We start from the raw sequence: 18,254 nt of genomic DNA, 5'->3' as shown, positions 1-18,254 counted from the left end.
GTGGTTAAAGCCAATATTTAGAATGCTCTTTGATAGCTCTTCAAGTTAGGTACAATTGATCGATTGTACTGTTCAGGGAAGGAAACTGCTGCCACAAATCAATCATCTGATGTCATCCTATTCAACCCAACACACAATACTGAACTCCAAACAAGAAAGAGAACCAGCAAATCATCACATCTGAGAAGCTGGAACTAGAAGGTGTTTGGTGTTTTTTGGTGATATAACGATTGAATACATGAGTCACTTTTCAATAGGGCAAAAAAACCCCAAAAAAAAACAACCAGCAGCTGGCTGTTAATAACAGGAGGCTTTATAAAAATGTGTGTGTGTGTGTATATATATATATATATATATATATATATATATATATATATATATATATATATATATATATATATATAAGCAGAAAGAGCTGTACAGGTGTCTTTTGGAATCTAGACACATGACTGTGTTTATAGTTCTTGAATCACTCATCTGAATAAAGTTAACCTTCTCATCAGATATATTTATTTTTTTATTTTTTAAAACCTTTCATTGAAACAAAGCCTTTTAGGATATACCTCCCATCCAGGTGTTCATGAATCATGTGAATAGTAGTTTTTTATCAGTTTATCACACCCCCTTTTTTGACTCCCGAGCTAAGCAGCATCTCAAGCAACACACACTCAAATCAAGTGCCCTCAAAGCACATCCCTCTATTTTGGTCTAATGCTTGTGTGTGTTCTTCCGGACATGAACAGCTCCTCTGTTTGAATTTTTTTTTATATGGATTGAGTTGGGAGCCAACTGCTGACTTGATATTCACAAGTCACAAGAATACATGCTGCTTCTTTCTCCACCATGCAATGTCTGGATTGCCCTCTCCAGATTTCTTTTCAAATATATCTTTTCTTTCCCTCCTTCACTTCAGTGTTTCTCTCTTTTTTTTCTCTGATTTTTATTCATTACAACTCTCCTTTTTCGTCCTTCTCTTCTAGTTTATCCCTACTGCTCTTCTGACACCACCTTTCTTTTTCTGGCCACAATTTTGAACCCTATCTCCCAGCGAGTGCAGCATGCCTATAAAGGTTGATGCTAATAATACTGACATCTCACTCGTAGCACACCACCAATGCTACACTAGTAAATACTCTAGAGTTACTAGCGCATAATCACCCCTCCGTTTTTCCCAAACCAGAATATATAAACATCTTATGTTAAACCTTAGTAAACTGCAGGGGGTATGGCTCATGACATGTAACTAAAATATAGGGATGTTAGCCATATTTACATCCTAAAGTCAGTGGAAACTTACAGTTCAAGGGTGATTTAGCCCTACTTTTATTAATTTATTTCAGCATGTTTATTAGAAACATTTATTCTAAGAAGATGTTTAATATTGTCTTCACTATTATTCATCAGCATTATCAAACAGATGACCAGAACATATTGGTTAAATTTTTATCTTTTTTAAGAAAAGAAAAACAGATTTTTTATCTTTGGATTTGCTCCTAAAGCATATACCCCTCAAAGCCTATTGTATGTTGTAGCTTCTCTGTGATAATCAATGTATCTATGGAATTAAGAGCCTCGGGGGAGCTTAGCATTTGACAGCTGAAGAGGTCTCAAAGGATTCGTGCTATTGGTCCAAGCCCTGACTCTGTAAATAGGGTGACCTACGATCCTGAGCCCCCGCCAACAATCAGGAAATCTTGATGATCTGGTTCACAGGTTTAAATACGAAGGGAAAACAGAAGTGATTGAGGAAAAAGTTGTTGAACTACTCACGTATCATAAATGGCTCTTTTAATAATAATGAGAAAGGAAAGAAACAACATGCTAGCAAGTTGAGGCTTGTGAAATGAATAGTTTACTGATATTTAAGGGGAATGCTCACCTAACCACCCAAAAACCTGTAGCCTGATAAATAATGTTCCTAATGTGAGCATAAAGAGCCGCTGACTGACTGAACTGGACTTAAATGGCCCCTGGTTCTATGTGAGCATTTACATGGAGATCCTGAGAGGTGAAGGGAAGTTTAAAGCGCCTTGAGGCGACTGTTGTTGTGATTTGGTGCTATATAAATAAAATTGAATTGAAAGATGGCACTACGTTGCTCCTAATTATTTCTTCCTGAGCTTTACAGATGGATTCCCTTAAGATGGTTTAGATGATAAGTTCACTGAAGCTGGATTATGTAGCTTCAGAGCATAAGCATCTATGGTACGAGCTCAAAACTTAACTCCGAGTACTCACCCAGCTGATGTCAATAAAGATTTTTGAGTATAGAAAATACTTTAAGTAGAAAATATATTGTAATAAGATTCATCCATTTTAACTAAAATCTTCCCTCTGGTGTGGAAACTGAAGAATGTGACACTGGTGCCATTTTCTGCACTTTGCTGATTTCTGTGTTCTGGATGGTTTATTTTTGAATTTTTGATTTTTGAAAGGTTAAAGACATGAATTTTGAGTTTTTAACTGCTGTTGACCATTTTATAGACACTCTAGAATTAAATTAAATACGGAAAACTGCTTGTTTTAGTTATAATTGTGGTTTTTAATGTCAACTCAAAGTTTATTGAAAGTAGCAAATTATTCCTGCAGGTATTATCTTCATGTTTGAAGTGTTTGTGAGAAAATTCAGCTTTTTCTCAAGTCTTTCCAGTCTTTCCACACGGCCTTTTTGTTGTTGTTCTTCGGTTCCTCGTGCTCTTTCTTCCTCTCTGTCACGCACACCTACCTTTCCTCGGGGGCATGTTTATATTGGCCTGCTCACAGTCGGCCATCAGTATCCAGACCTGCCTCAGCCCTCTTAGAATTGACCATCAATCTCTATCCTCTGCGCTCTTTATGTGAGCGTGTTACTGTTTGACTCTGCAGACTTACTTTTCCTTCTTTGGAAACGCATCCTGCAGCTCCGTCCTGCCATTCATTCCTCTCTGTCCCTGCTGTCTGTGGCTCTGTCTCACACTTTGGCTTTCCCTCCCCCCACATAAAATTTAAGTCCCAACCCTTTAAGTAACCCTAGTTATTAATTACTCACCATTTTTCTACTGCTGATCGATATGAATCATGACTGTGAAATCATTCCAAAACTGCAATTCAAATCTTAGATTAAGGCACCACCTTTTTGCTTAAAGATCACATCAAATGGTTTGTCCTTCATAAATGCCTTGACTCAGTTATGTTATAGATCGAAAGACGACCTTCACCCAACTCTGATGGCTTTTGTTTTATTGCAGTGTATTCCTGAAACATTTATTACTCTTTTAGCACTACTTATGGTCTGTGCAGGTTTGCAGCCGCTTTACTGCCGCCAAGTGGATTTTGGTTAAGCAGTATTTGGCCAATCGATGGTCATTTGGTTTCGGTCAGAAAGAAGACCGGTTCAACAGGGGTAATGTTACTGAGGCTAATAAATGCCAGATTCTGCTTGAAGCAGCCGTGAACAACACTGGATCTTACAGAAGATGTTTCCCCTCTATAACCTGCAGGATTTGATGCAGTGAGCTGTTTCAGGGGAATATACATCAAGAAAAACAAATTCCTCTTTGAAAATATAGCGTGCAAGCTATTATGCTAATGTATTGTTAACTAATGTATTATTAGCACTATTAGAGTACTAATCAGGTGGAACCATATGATCTTCCGCGGCACACCTGATCATTTCTGACGGCACACCTATGTGCTGCGGCACAGTGGCTGGGAAACACTGAGTCTTTAGGGTCGGTCCAACTGCAAAATGAGAGTCTATGAAGAGCAGCTGGTCAGCCTGGTGGTTGCTGGCAAAAAAGATAAGTTGGCAAGAACTGTAACGTAAACAGGAAAGTTGTGGCTATGACTAGAAAAAATAAATAATTTAACATAGGTACACACTGACTACTGAACCCAACACAAGTGTAGACTCGCAGTTTTAGTGTTTCACTCAGAGCACATTGCCCCTGCTGTGTGTACAGCCAGCTCTGTTTGATAGCTTTTTCTTTTTTCTTTTTTTCTTTTTTTACCTGCAAAAGTGTACACCCAGACTCTCTAAAGCCACACGGATAATGTGAATTTTTTCCCCTGGTGTCTGTATACATTTGACAAAATTTTGCTGAAAACAAGTCAGATGTTTACTACCGCTGTTAGCTTTGTTTTTGTTTTTTGGCCAATCACGAGTCTGCTGCATTCATATGCTGTTTGGAAAGACATGCTGTCTTGGGACGCTGATTTGCTGAAGCATTAAGCATTCTGTTTACATTCTACTGGAAGTCCAAAGCTGGAAGATGAATGATAAACATTAGAGTGTGCAGCTGAAAAGATTTTCAGCCATGCTTGAAGTTTGTAGTTAGCAAAGGATCTTCTACGTAACTGCAAAGGGACACCATGTTTTCAGTTAAGAATGGAAACAGTCATGCCAGTATAGCCGTGTTCTCTTATTATACCACAGCCCTCCTGTGTGTACAGTCTTCCGAGCTGGTCAGAGGTATCTCCCATCGCCATGTACCAGTGTAACCTGAGCGCAGTTGTGCCTGCTTCAGTGCTGAATGCTTGTGGAGTCATGCGGTTGGGGTAATAACATTTAGGGGGGAAGAGTTGGTTGGTTTGTAGTTCCACAGCATGGCCTGAGCTTCCTTTTATTTTGCTTGTTGTTTTTTTTGTTTTGTTTTGTTTTTTTTGTTTTTTGAAGCACTGTGTAAGGGTAGGTTGGGTGTTAATGGTGGACTGGTAAAAGCTTTGAGCTCTCCAAATCACTGTAAATATGTCCTCTCCTGCTCGTTAGCTGTTATTTAATGTAATGTAATTACGGGTGAGTTTGTTTGGGACACAAACTGACCCTGATGACGGCCACGGGACCAGACGAGTTTGTCAAGTAATAAAGTTTCAGTGTTGCTTGAGCTTCAACCTCTTTGGGACATAAATTTCCCATGGGTAGCAGAGAGATCTCCAAATAAAGTTGAGGAATGCTTAACAAAGTGAAGAAAATAAACCACAGTTTGACGCCTTTCATGTTGTTACCCCGTGTGCTTTTTCGACACGTACACTTTTGATCTAGGTCACTGGATGAGGTTAAGGAGATAAAGTCATTCCTTATCTAAGGCTTTTTGATTTTGTCTTACATTATACCAATGTCAAAGTACTGTTAGTTAACACATTGTTTTCTGGTTGTACGCTAATTCTATAACATATCTACAGTATGAGATTATATGTGTGATTCTGGCTGAAAACCTGGAAACATTCTATATATTATTTTTCATCAAAATCATTTTACTTCGTGTAGTGTAAACAAGTTAAATAGCACCTTTTCTGCTTTTTTCTATATCCCCTCCAGGCTCAGCGGAAGGAGGTTTTTCTTCAAGAACGGTACAGCCACTACAGCCTGACTGACCCCTACCTGGCACTTCAGAGGGACTTCGAAGGCGGGGTCCCCGGAGGAGACAAGGAACGGCGTCCCCTAGGGTCCAGCCCCATCTCCGTCTTGGAGGCCGTCATGGCACACTGCAGAAAGATGCAGGAACGCATGTCGGCCCAGCTGGCTGCTGCCGAAAGCCGTCAGAAAAGGGTAAGACATTGCGGGGGGGATTTCTGTTGGTGGAGAAGGTTGGAGTTGAAAACAAAAATAGAGAGTGCATGGCCTTGTGACCGTGAAACTGAAACTAAAACACCACCTGTACGGTTGCTAAGGAAAGATTTAATTTCTCACATGAAATCCAATCTCTTCGCTTCTGCTTTTTTAAACCAGAACTCCCAACCAGACACAACAGTGGAAGCTGAACGTCTCAGGATGTTTACTGCAGGCATTGACAATAATTACTGTAACTTAATTGGATTTTTGTTTTGTAAACAGTCCTTGTGCAGAAATGCTTTGAAGGACTGAATCTACTGGAACGATTATCAGCTGCTGCATGGCGTCGGAACAAAATGGATTAAAGAGCAACTAGTGCATTTATTTATTTATGGTGTTGCTTCCTGCAGCACCGCTTATTGTATAATTAGTCAAACAAATGTTGACATTATTCATTTAGAAGAGGTTCATGAACTGCCCATTGATAAATGTCACATGATATCCAATCATTATAGGAGGGAAACACATAGAACAGTGTTTCCTGTGCTGCCAGACAGTTACAATGTTTGTGTGTCCAAAATGCCGAATGGTTGTTAAATCTGAACACGTGAAAGAAGCTTTGATTAAATTTGTGTTGTATCCTTTCCAAAAGTATTACTTTGGATTTGACATAAAAAAAAATTCTTGCCTTTAATTGTAGTACATGGAAGGAGCTGTATGTGCGTCAGAATTTGTAGCTTGTTCATGGACTTTCTTTAGTTGGGAGGTGATCTACAATGTCTTGAAGCAAATGCTCTAGTATGTTAAACCATGTTTTGTCATCGGTTCTGCATTGGTCATATGACTGAAAGATATGAATAGTCACTATGTTGTTACATTGACTTAATAGTATATTTATGTCTTAAGCTGCCTCTGAGCTCACATCATTTCCTTACCAGCAATAATACTGCAGTGTTTAGCATTACTGCTTTTTAGCATTAGTCTTCAAGTGAAGCCAAGGCTGGCAGAATTTTTTTTCTTTTAAATCATCTTGTCATAAGCTGAAGTTGTGCTGCTAGGAAAAAACCCAAGGGAACACCAAGATAATCAGGAATCGTGCCCTGTGGACGGTGAAAGCTTGGAGAATTTAACCGCAAGCTACTGAGATATTTCATTGTGAGCTGGACCAGCAGAAAAACCAACACCACCATCATTAGAGCCGTGTAGCTGCGGTAGCAGAGAGTGGTCAGTCGCATTTTACAAAATGTCTCATTTCTGAGCTTATGTTTCTTTTAAGTTAAATTGTAGTGAATAGGTGGCTATATTCAGTCAAGTTTAATGAAATCTATTTGCATCTTCTCTTTGACCACAGATTGAGTTTATTTACACAGAATTCAAATCTCTGAGGCTGAAATCCTCCAAAGGAAGTTGAGGGAAAGAGAAAATTCGACGCTTGTCTGTGTATATTAATGTTTCTCATGAATGCATGGGTATTGTATGAATGGGGGAAGAGTGGAGTAACAGTGTGTCTGTGTTGTGTGCAAACCTAATACCTATTTTCTGGTGTGTCAGTTCTGCTTTTGTGTACAAACTCATATACACACATGCAATGTGTGTATTTGAGTTTGTGTTTGTCCGAGGTCTCCTTAGGATTAGAAAGCCCTGATTAACTGGGCAGCCAGATGTCTGCTATCCCTCTGTCCCATTTTCGCTGTTTCTCTTTCTCCTCTCATATATTTCAACACAAAGTGTTCAGACATGAGGCTGGAGGACTGAGTGTGTGAACAATAAAGAAAATACTCTGTTAATGTGTATGTCCTGTCCATGAACTCTGAAATACAGATTTAGTTTGAAGCCACACTGAACCTTTGTTAGTAACCGCACGCATAAATACATAGAGAGGAGGTATGGACGAAGGAAGGAGTGGAAGGAAGGGAGAGGTAGGAGTCGGCTGTTTTGACAGGAAAGCTGGCTAAATAGATTGCGTGTGTGTGTGTGTGTGTGTGTGTGTGTGTGTGTGTGTGTGTGTGTGTTATCCTTAATGTGCAGCCATATGTGGATTGTTGGATTATTTGGCATAAAAATATAAACGGTAACTTTTAAAAGAAATTGAATTTTCCAGATCTTAAATAGAAAAATGACAAATGATGCTTCTGTCCATGAAGTTAGAAACAGATGTTACAGTTTAGGAGCAAAGATTAGAACATTTTCAGGAAGTGAGAGAAGTAACCTGTGACATGTAGAGGTTGTCTTACTATTTCTGTTACTGACAAGTGTTTGTTGTCATCAGGTGAAGATTTAAAACCTCTCTTGTGAATGGAATTTCAAATTAATAAAAAATGATTGCAGTAAAAGTATCTGTTTGGCTGGGACTGGCTGCGACAGGAAACTCTGTGAACTGTGAAACCAATTTTTAGTTTGCCAAAGAAGATTCAGACAAACAATTTATGTTCTCTGGACAGGTAGACCAAAGATCGAGTTATATGGGCACAGTAACTGTAGGCATGTTTGGCGCTGATCAAAGGCAGCTTTTCAGAAGAACAGTTTCACATCAGCTGTACAGCAAACTTTTTTAAAATCTTCGGATTCTCAGGTTGATTTGCTGTCTTGGGACTCAGCAGCTTCCAGTCAGTGAACTATGAGAAGATTCTGTGAAGCCATCTGCTGGAAAGCTCAACCAAAAAAAAAAAAAAAAAAAATAGAATTTCCCAGAATTTAAAGCCATTTAAAATTTTGCAAATAAGTTAAAAGACAAATGAAGTTTTTGTTTGTTTGTTTGTTTGTTTTTTGGTCAAATTTCATGTCAAAAAGACTGGTGAAAAATTCTTCCAAATGTTTGGAAAAAGGTGTTTTTTATGAAATAATTAAAATAAAAATAATTTAATAATAAATTGATCATCTTTACTATACAACAGTTTCATTGAGTTGTACCACAATATCTGAGGTTTTATTTCAGTCCACTCTGGTCTTATTTTAAAGGATCACTTACTTGTCGTGGGTTTTCTGCGTCTAGTTTGGTCCCAAATAAGTAAATTGCACCGAACTTTTATGGATACTGCATCTCTTCACCATGTAAAGATTTTTGGTTTCTTTGGTTATGCCTTTAGAAATGTTACAAAACAATAAGAAATGCGGACTGAGTGATGGAGCCGTGATCTCCTAATTAACCATGTGATTTGTACCACAATGCCAAGACTGGTATTTTGATTTGGAATGTACCATTTTTGTAGTGTTATCTACAGTTGGGTTTGCAGAGTCTTCTGGAATTGAGTAAAACTGAAAATTATGGTTATTTTCTTAGGATTGCACAGTGCATCACATGGCAGATTTAATATTCTCACAAGACAGTTTGGCCTGAAAACAGAAAGTGCACCACTTCACCTGTGAAACCACTCTCAGTACTGCTGAGAAACATGGTTGTATGACTTTAAACTACAGCGGTTTTGCTTCTTTTTGGCCCCCCAAAACACACTTAAATATAAAAGAAGCAACAACAGACAGCAATGTACTCTCATTTGACATGGTGAATATAAATTGGTGAAATGGAGATTTGTATGAGATTGTTCCTTAAGTTTTTTGCAGTTGCTGTGGTGCTACATTATGATTTTTGGTTTGGCACAACAGAGCAACATACTAGAAGAGCGCATCCTCTTCTAAGGTGGAAACTGTGTACTCTTTTTAGTGTATAATAAATCACCATATCACCACTGATTGCCCAGTTGTAGCCAAACAATCAATCAGCAAATGTGTCAGGCAGGTTTCACTGGAACTCTTAAAATGACCAGTGACACAACAACAAACCAGCACTGCTAAAAGACACAGGCTTAGCATGCTTGGAGAGATCTTCTGGTTGCTGGGTAGAGTGAATTTCACCTGGCTAGTTCGTGCTATCTTTATCCCCTCCGTCTGTTTCCACTTCTGCTGTCCTCCTGTGAATAAGCTACTAAATTATCCATGAGGTCTTAGCCAAGCTGAAGACAATCACGCAGTTAATACATAACACACTCTGAACTTGTTCATGGGAATAATAAAGGCAATCCCCAAGTCCTGCTATCTCCTTCTCCATGAATCAGTCATGAAGTTGGACCCTATCCCACCCTACAACTAACACCCTACTGCCACTTTAAAGGACCAACATTAACCTGTATAAAGAGATTTTACATAACAATTTGTATCATCTGTAGGCATAGTATAAAATTTCTGGAAACTCTTTGTAGCCCACTTGTATTAAGAGTGCTGTTAGCAATAGCAGTAATTTAAAAAAATTATCATAGACAATCTATAAGATAATTGAAAATCACACCTACAGTAAAAAAAAAAAAAAAAACTTGGTGTGGTATGGTGCTGGTGGGGTGTGAGTCTCTGAATCTGGAATTTAAAGAAATCTAAAACTGGGAAGTTTTCTATCTGCAAAGTATTCTGTCTGTTACACCATTGTCTACAATACGCCAAACCATTTAGAAATGAATATAATAAAAGACTCCGTAGCTTTTTCAAGTTGTCCTTAATCGGAGACATGGAGTCATGCATATTACAGAGTTATCTTAATCCCACATGGTTTTAATCTAGTCCTCCCAGTGTGTTTCTACATGTACAGCGTTCCTAAATGTTTTTCTGAGGCATTAGGCTGACTTACAGCAGACATAATCCTCACCCAATTAGCAGCTAGTCGTAACACCTCCTTTTGAGTAACAACTGGCATTCCCCTGGCTCTCCTCCTGCTTATAAAGCCCTTACTTCTCCTCAACATCAGCTGGTGGTGATATCTATTCCCTGATGGTTTGGAACAGCAGGAGTGAAGGAGTTAGCTAAGGCTGGGAGGGGTCTCACTTGGGATAGGAGCTGCAGAGTGTCAGCTCTATTGTTTGGGGCTTGTTAGAGAGATGGGATCAGTTTGGTCGAGAGCCCCAGTTAAGCCCCCACTGAGCTAATAATAGCAGCGATGCTCCAGATATAGAGGCCGCTGGTCTGACAAGTCATCGAAATTCAACCGTATGCAGAGACTCGGACATAGAGACACATAAATTCAACCACCCTGTAGAGGAATAAGACCTGTCTTGTCTGTCTGTTTTAATTCAGCTACTTTGTCTGGCTGATTTGATTAATCTGGGTTAAACTATGTTCCCTGTTCTCCTAAAAAAAAAAGTTCAATTTTTGTTTGATTTGTTAATGCATTCGCAATTGAGGTGCTGTATTGCCTCAGAATGTAAGCAGTTGGATTTTCAATTCAGGTTCAGCTATTTGAACCTGAAGTTTACTATGGTATTAAAAGACGTGTCAGATTGCTTTATAAGATCATATCAAAGACATGGTGCTGGTGAGGTGTGAGCTGGGGATTGGATATTTGACATACGTGTGACACTTACTGAGCTTGTACAGCACATACAATCTGTGAGTTTTGTGGTACGCTTGATTGCAACTGATTTATTTTAAAGATGTCAGTGAATTGTCATTCCACATGCCCAGTGGTAATACTGTCACTAAAGACGTTGTAGAGGTAAATTATATCCTCTTGTATCTGCACACATGTAACCTGAATTACTTAGCGTGATTTCTTTCTTGGTTTCTTATTGTGTATATATTCAAGTTTCAGCTGTAATGTCTGTGATCTGTAATACTTCTCTCAGACCTCGTGTGTGTTTTCTTTTCTTTTTCAGCTGGAGATGGAGAAACTGCAGCTCCAGAGTTTAGAGCAGGAGCACCGCAAGCTGACGGCACAGCTGAAGGATGAGCGTGAGAAGAACAAGCATATTGTCATGATGCTAGTCCGAGAGTGCAAGCAGCTTGCCACACGGGTCGTAGAGGAGTCACAGCGCTTTGATGAACTCCAGGCTCGCCTGGATGAGGAGAGTCGCACCTCTGGCCGACTCCAGGAGGAGTTGAGCTCTGAGCGCCAGCGCAGCCAACAGATGGAGGCAAAGATGGAGAAGCAGCTGTCAGAGTTTGACACGGAGCGTGAACAGCTGCGTGCAAGGCTGGGCCGTGAGGAGTCAGAAAGCCTGAGTCTGCGGCAGCAGGTGGAGCAGCTCAGGACTGAAAGGAGTGAAGGCAAGGATGGAGCTGGTCTGCCTGCTGCTAGTAGACCAGAACCTGCTGCTGCCACCAGTACGCCACCCAAACCTAAAGCTCTGACGTCTGTTTCTGTAGCTACAGAGCCCATTAGTTCTCGAACAGCGTCTTGCCAAACGGACCTGCCTCCCACAGAGGTGGAGGGTCCTAAGAAGACCCCTCTCACTATACCTGTCAAACCAACCCCTGCCAACTATGTGGGCCTGAGCCTGCCAAAGACGACTGGCCGGGGGATCGTCCACAGCAGCTCAGGAGGACTGGCACAGACAGAAAATGGCTCAGAGGGCAATGCCCCCCACGGCTTACCCAGCGGGGTCAGTCCCCGTGTCCAGGCTGCCCGCTACAAGTTCCAGGAACAGGACCAAAATGGCACGGCATCCCAGAGTCCTCCAGCTCGTGACCTTTCTCCCACCAACCGCGATAACTTTGCTGCCAAGCAGCAAGCACGTCACACCGTCACACAGGTCCTCTCACGCTTCACCAGCCCTCCTGCAGGAGGGACTGGACCCCTGCGTCCAGGCCTGCCCCATTCTGCCTCAGAGGGAGGCCCTTTTCCCAGCCGCCTGAGCCACCCTATTGGCCTCAAGTCTCCCACGGTGGCCAGGATCGACAGGGGAAACCCTCCTCCTATACCTCCCAAAAAGCCAGGGCTTTCCCAGACACCTTCTCCTCCTCATCCACCCATCAAGGGGGTGGGGGACAGCAGCCGCACCCCTGGGGCTGGGTTAAAACCAGCTACACCCCAGCTGCCGCCAAAACCGGCCTTGGACCTGGTCCCAGCCCTGACGGCCTCTCAGGTGGGTGCCTGCCCCCCGTGCCGTTCCCCAGGGCCTGGCCGGGACCCTCAGCGGCATCCAACAGCAGCATGTTCAGAGTGTCCCCCAGTCATCAGCTCTGCCACCACTGTCAGTAGCCCCTCCTCCATAAACCCCCCCTCCACCTCCTCCTCCATTAGTGCTCCATCCTCCTGTAGTCCCCGTGCCTCATCAGGCAGCCCCCTGGCAACAGCATCAGGTAAAGGGGCTCCTTTTTGCTGCATCTCCCTCCAATTCTGCCCACTGCCTCTTTTCTTTACCTGTCTTTCCAAGATCCTAGCCTTGCCTAGCTTAGCACAGCATAAGGATCAGTTCACAGGAAAACTGGTATAACTGCAGAAACGACACATGGGTCAGCTCGGTTTATATTCTTGCCCCCCCAACCCTGAAAAGCCTTACAAGATCCAATGCTACTCACTGCATTTTCTCTCAACTTATCTCTCCTTCTCTGCCTTTAATGTGCCCTCCCCCTGAGCACCTTTCATCTCCCATGATGTCACATTAGACATGTCAGCATCAGTGTCAGCAGCAGACATTTAGATCATGTCACTAGGATGTGTCTGACTGTTGCTCAGAGACAAGAGGTTAACAGAAGGAGAATTTCAGGGTGAACTGAGACAGGCCAGCGCCCCTCCCGATGCTCTCTTGTATTCATATTGGTTTGTTGGGCTTTCTAAAAGTAACCCCCTATCCTCTCTGAAGCTGATGCCAGAGGCTGCTCTCTCCTTCCCTTCCCCTTTTCCATCCTCCAGTAGCATGCAATGATTACTCCTCCACTTGCTGCACTCCTTCCTGTTTCAGCTTCCATTAACTAGTCCGACTGACTATTTGCCATTGACAGCACTCTGTATGCAACTTGTTCGCTTTGATATAAATGTTAGCTTTTATATTCACTGTAATGTGATTTTCATGCTTTTATTGGTTGCACTGTGTGGTGTGATTAAAGTTAGATCCAGCTTATTAGAACTTTGGTATTATTTTGATGTTTAGGTTCAGTATTTCTGTATTGTCTGGTTGCAACACTTAGTAATGTCTGTTTTCCCAGATTTCCATCAGGGTATAGCAAAAGCTACAGAACCATGACCATGATATATATTTAATATATATCATATACTGAAATATATGCATTATATAATGATCTATCTGTTCATGTAACTGTATGTTTTGGTAAGAGTGAACACCTTAAATGGAAAAGCACCTTATATTTAAGAATCTGGCATGCAACTGCATCTTACTTTTTTTTCTTCTTTTTTTTGAAAATAGCAGATCCAACACCTTTATTGCCAGCCTTTATGAAATTCTTGCATTCGATTGCAGCATGTCCCACTTACAAATGTGACAAAGCTGTGGAGTAGTGTGAAAGAAATTCTTCCACACTTTGACTTATTTATCACAGTTATAAGCCAAACCATAAAGTCAGCTGTCAGCATACATGTTTCTGTAGCTTTCGTTTTTATCCTACTTTTGCACCAAAACCACAAAAATTCCAACCAGAACAACTGCTGGGGCTTTCTTCGTCTTCTTGAGATTTGATGCTGCATTTTTTCTTTACTCTTTTGAATCTGTGTCTTTTTGTCTTGACACACTTCAGCACGCAAATTCTTCACTCTGACTTTCTTTAGCCTATTTTTAACCCATGCTGTTCAGAAATTGCCACAGTAAAATAAGTATGACAACTCTGAACAGGCCCAATAGGCCCATGGTTAGTAGTCATAGCGCAGTTGTTGGGGTTGGTAATTAGATGTTTTTTCTTAACTTCATCTGTTTGTCTGTTTGCAGTGGTAATTTTTTAGTCCGTGTATGTTTTCACATTATCTGACTAAATAATATGTGTATATATATATATATATATTTGTCTATTGTGTTTGTGATACTTAAAGACCTATCTATCTTCTTGCTGTGTATTAATCAGATGCGATGACAGGCTTTTCTGTCCAGACTGCAGCTTCACAAGCTGATTAAATCGCAGACGTTTTTAGCAGGCTTCAGGTTTTTCACAGCAGGGTAACAAATTCAACACAAAAAATGTGAAAAATATGTATATAGTAAAAATAAATATTGTTACCTCAAGAATGCTTTCAAATCCTCTGGTAAGCTAGACTTTAAAATTCAAATAACCAAAGACACAACAGAGGGATGTATAAAATATTTTAAATTAATTGTCATCAGTGCAGGGCATTATTGGTTAGAATTTTTGCTTAAACTTTAAAGGACATTTATGGAAACTGAGCGGTTTTAGAGTTTAGCTTGCTTGTAACAAGAATAATATTTTAGGTATTACAGTTGATCTCAGGTTGAGAAAAGTGGGGCCGAGGAAACCACAGATTCCTGGAACAAAACCGCAGGATGTAACTTTAGTTGTTACTCCCATAATCCTTTTATAATCCTAATGATTTGTGCACACACACACACACATCTATCTATCTATATCTATCTATCTATCTATATCTATCTATATCTATATATATCTAGGGACCTTATTTTAAAAGGTTTCCTTTCTGTGGTGACAAACTAAGCAATTAGCAATTCCAGACATTCTGATATTAAGTACAGTCTGTGTCTTGGTTTAAGTTGAGTAATTTAAAACTATACATTTTTAAGATGCTTCAGTTTCATTAGACACTAACCAGACTTTTTGAGATTTTGTTTTCAAGATATTTGGTGATCTAAAAATCCAGTATTCTGATATACTCATCAGTCAGTATTTTTTACTTTTAGACACGAGTGTTTCATTAAGGAGGGAGTAGTTATTTATTTACTCGTCTGTCCAATTGGATCAGCTTGTTTTTGTGTTTGCGACATCTAGTTGCAGAGTGCCCTCTGATGGACACACTGTGCAAAGTCAACTCTTATAACATGACTGAAGGGTGTTTCTTCCAAATTCAGCTTTCATTTTTATTATATTTAAAATTGTGGGATCTTCACAACAAGAAGAAGAATGAAGATTGAAGAGTTTGAACAGTGTTTGGCAGCATAAGCTGTTTACAGCATTTATTCTAGGATTCTGTGGTGGAAATGGTTAACTACTGCAACTTTGCCTGCTGCTTTGACAAAGCAGACTATTTTGAATGAGTGAAACAGATATGCTGTCCTTTCCTTCCACCTTCTTACACCCTTGCGCTCCAACACTTAGCACTTGTAGCTGTTTCCTCTACCTCCTGCTCTTCCTCCTCCCAATTTAACCTGTCCTGTTCCTACTCCTCGTTCCCCTTGCAGGCTGGTGTCCCTCCGTAGTCTCCTCTCTAAGTGGCGGTGGGCCTGCTGCCCTGGACGGCGGGCGACCCCTGCTCCTCCAAGCTGCTTCCCAGGGAAATGTCACTTTATTGTCAATGCTGCTTAACCAACCAGAACCAACCACCAACGACATCACCACTACCACCACCACATCCATCAGTACCACCTCTACCACCAAAATCACCTCTACCACCACCATGGAGAAAAAATCCAGTCATCTTAATCAAAACCATGACCTCAACCACAACCAAACCTCTGCCTTGTTTGCTGCTGCTCAGAATGGACACACAGGTAAGTGGAATTTGATTCATCAGTCTGGTGTCTGAATCTGATTTAGCTCTGTTTGAATTTGATACTTTTTTGCAGCTTGGGAGATGTAGATGGATAGTGTGGCTTTTAGACTCAGAATTTTTTTTTTTAAATCTTTTTGGCAAATTTAATATAGTGTGTTCGCCCACTGTCAATGGAGATCTAATGTGAGGTTTGGTGAGTGGTTGGCTGACGGGCTGACTTATTTATTGATTGTTAAAGAGTTAAGGAGCTCGTAATGATTTGTATTGACTGTGAATAAAAGGTGATAAGCTAAAATACAAAGAAAGGATTAACACTGGATTGATTGTGCTGAACTGCTGATCACAATGATGCACAAGGTTTTCAGTGAGTTGTCTAGTTAATAACATTGTATATGTAAATAGCGTGCACCATAGTTAAACAGTGCATTTTTCCTTCTGCTCCTAGTATTTTCTTTTTGCTGCTCATTAAAGTAAAATAAAAAGGTAATGGCTTTGAAAGTGTGATTTGCATTCTGAGAGACGGTTTACCAACTGAGGTTTGTTCTTGTTTGCTTTTGTCTATTTTGAAGCCTTTAATATTAGTTTAAGCTTCGGTTACTCAGACGTTTTTCTTGTCCCATTTCAAATAACTTCTAGCTTATCAGCATTTCTATTCACTGTGTATTTTAACAAGCACACAGTTCTGTTAGTGGACCTGTGCCTTCATGGGTGCCGTGGGATGGAATAAAATGAACAAGCAAACTCGATAAAGGCCCTAGAGGTTGAATTAACTGCGAGATATGCGACTACAATAATGCTTTTCCTTTCCTGTAAGCAGCCATCTAGGAGTTGCATTTGAATAAGACGCTGAAGAGGGTTCCTCACTCAGATGTGATCATATGGAACAACACAAAGGCTTTGTTCATTTGCCTCCACAAATTAGGCTTAACTGATTTAGTGACTGAGTTGCTGCCCTTTTCCTGTTTCTTGTAAAAGTATTTAGTTGTGACATTACTTAAAAACTGTAAAACAGTTTAACCACAAAGCCTTCTTGTATTTACCACAGCTAATACTCTGCTGACACGCAGCTTCATCTTGTAATTTCAGTTAAATTTAACATGATTTTTTTCCTTTTTCTTAGCTTGTAGTGCTGTAGTGCTCGGTTTGTGGGCAGAATGAATAGCAGATTTTCTGTCCTGGCCTACAGCTTTACTTATGGTGTGATTATGCTTTAGGTTTTATATTTTGTGTTAGGTTATGTACTAGGGTTGACAAGTAAAAAAGTACATGAGGGAGTCAGAGGAGCAAACAGTATGATCCTACAACAATAACAGTGGTATCAGTGTACTGAAATTCTGCAATAACTCAATACATTTCAAGATACTTATCAGTGTAAGTGATTAAACTGGTAAAATAAACTGGTAAAAAGCCCAAGTAACATATCAGTTTAATTATTCAGTTTCACTTGGCTGTCACTTCCATAAACTGAGTTGGACAGGTTCGCATTGACATTCACATTCTCACAGAAATCAGTAAAAAACAGTAAATCAGGAAAAACAGTCAGTCAAATCTTAAGGTATACCATTTAGAGTGCCTGCGTGTTTTAATAAAAGTGTCGGTGTTTGGCACCAGTGTATTTGCAGTTTTATCTCAAGAAGAATCTCTAGGCCCAAAACCTAGCAAAAAGATGAGCTTATTTGCAAACGTTTCCTTTGTTTTACATCCACTGTGTATTTAGTAAAACTGCATGTATTTGGAGTGATTTTAGCTCAGGTTTGGTCTCCTCCACTTTCAAAGGGAGCTGCCTAGCTTGCTAATTGTTCCCCGATTTCACCAGCTAATTTCGGACATTCTCTGCTGTTTGTTGGTGAGAAGCAGGTATAGAGTGACAGTATTAGGGTCTTCGTACTGAAAAGAGCTGACAGCTGTAACCCAAAGGAAAGTATACTAAAACAGAAAAGCAAGAGCTGGGAAGCCAAAACCATGAACTGAAACATTCTAAGGGGAACTGCTGAGTTAGGTGATAAGGTGTAGCATAGCAGTGGCAGGACGTGCTCTTTGCAGCAGCTGTATGAAGATGTAGTGAGGACAAAGGCCTGATGCTGATAAACACTTAGACATGTGCTGGTGAGCTGTGACTCATCGCATTATGTTGGCTGCCATTAAGTGAGATTGTGAGCCTTTCATGTCAAGGCTGTAACCTCAGCACAGAGTATATGCTCATCCACCTGACACAAACACAGTACCCTGCATACAAAAACAGAATAATTAATGCATGCAGAATAATGACACACAGACACAGACACGCAGGCCTTTTATGATTTGCTTCCCTGCTGAGATGTTTAATAATACCCA

At 40.4% G+C, this 18,254-nt stretch overlaps 1 protein-coding gene across 1 annotated transcript in view; it reads left to right on the top strand.

Annotated features, from left to right (window-relative positions):
* Positions 1–18,254, top strand: part of cttnbp2 (cortactin binding protein 2) — an 88,701-nt gene that overhangs the window by 38,555 nt on the left and 31,892 nt on the right. The window contains exons 3-5 of the mRNA XM_084934271.1: positions 5,297–5,527; positions 11,167–12,592; positions 15,610–15,918. Coding sequence (XP_084790397.1) covers positions 5,297–5,527; positions 11,167–12,592; positions 15,610–15,918 — 1,966 coding nt within the window. The remainder of the gene's footprint in view (positions 1–5,296; positions 5,528–11,166; positions 12,593–15,609; positions 15,919–18,254) is intronic.

The sequence above is a fragment of the Perissodus microlepis genome, chromosome 7, assembly GCF_051167445.1.
Source record: "Perissodus microlepis isolate ML-2025 ecotype Zambia chromosome 7, ASM5116744v1, whole genome shotgun sequence".
Lineage (NCBI taxonomy): Eukaryota > Metazoa > Chordata > Actinopteri > Cichliformes > Cichlidae > Perissodus > Perissodus microlepis.
This window is presented reverse-complemented; position numbering and strand designations above follow the sequence as displayed.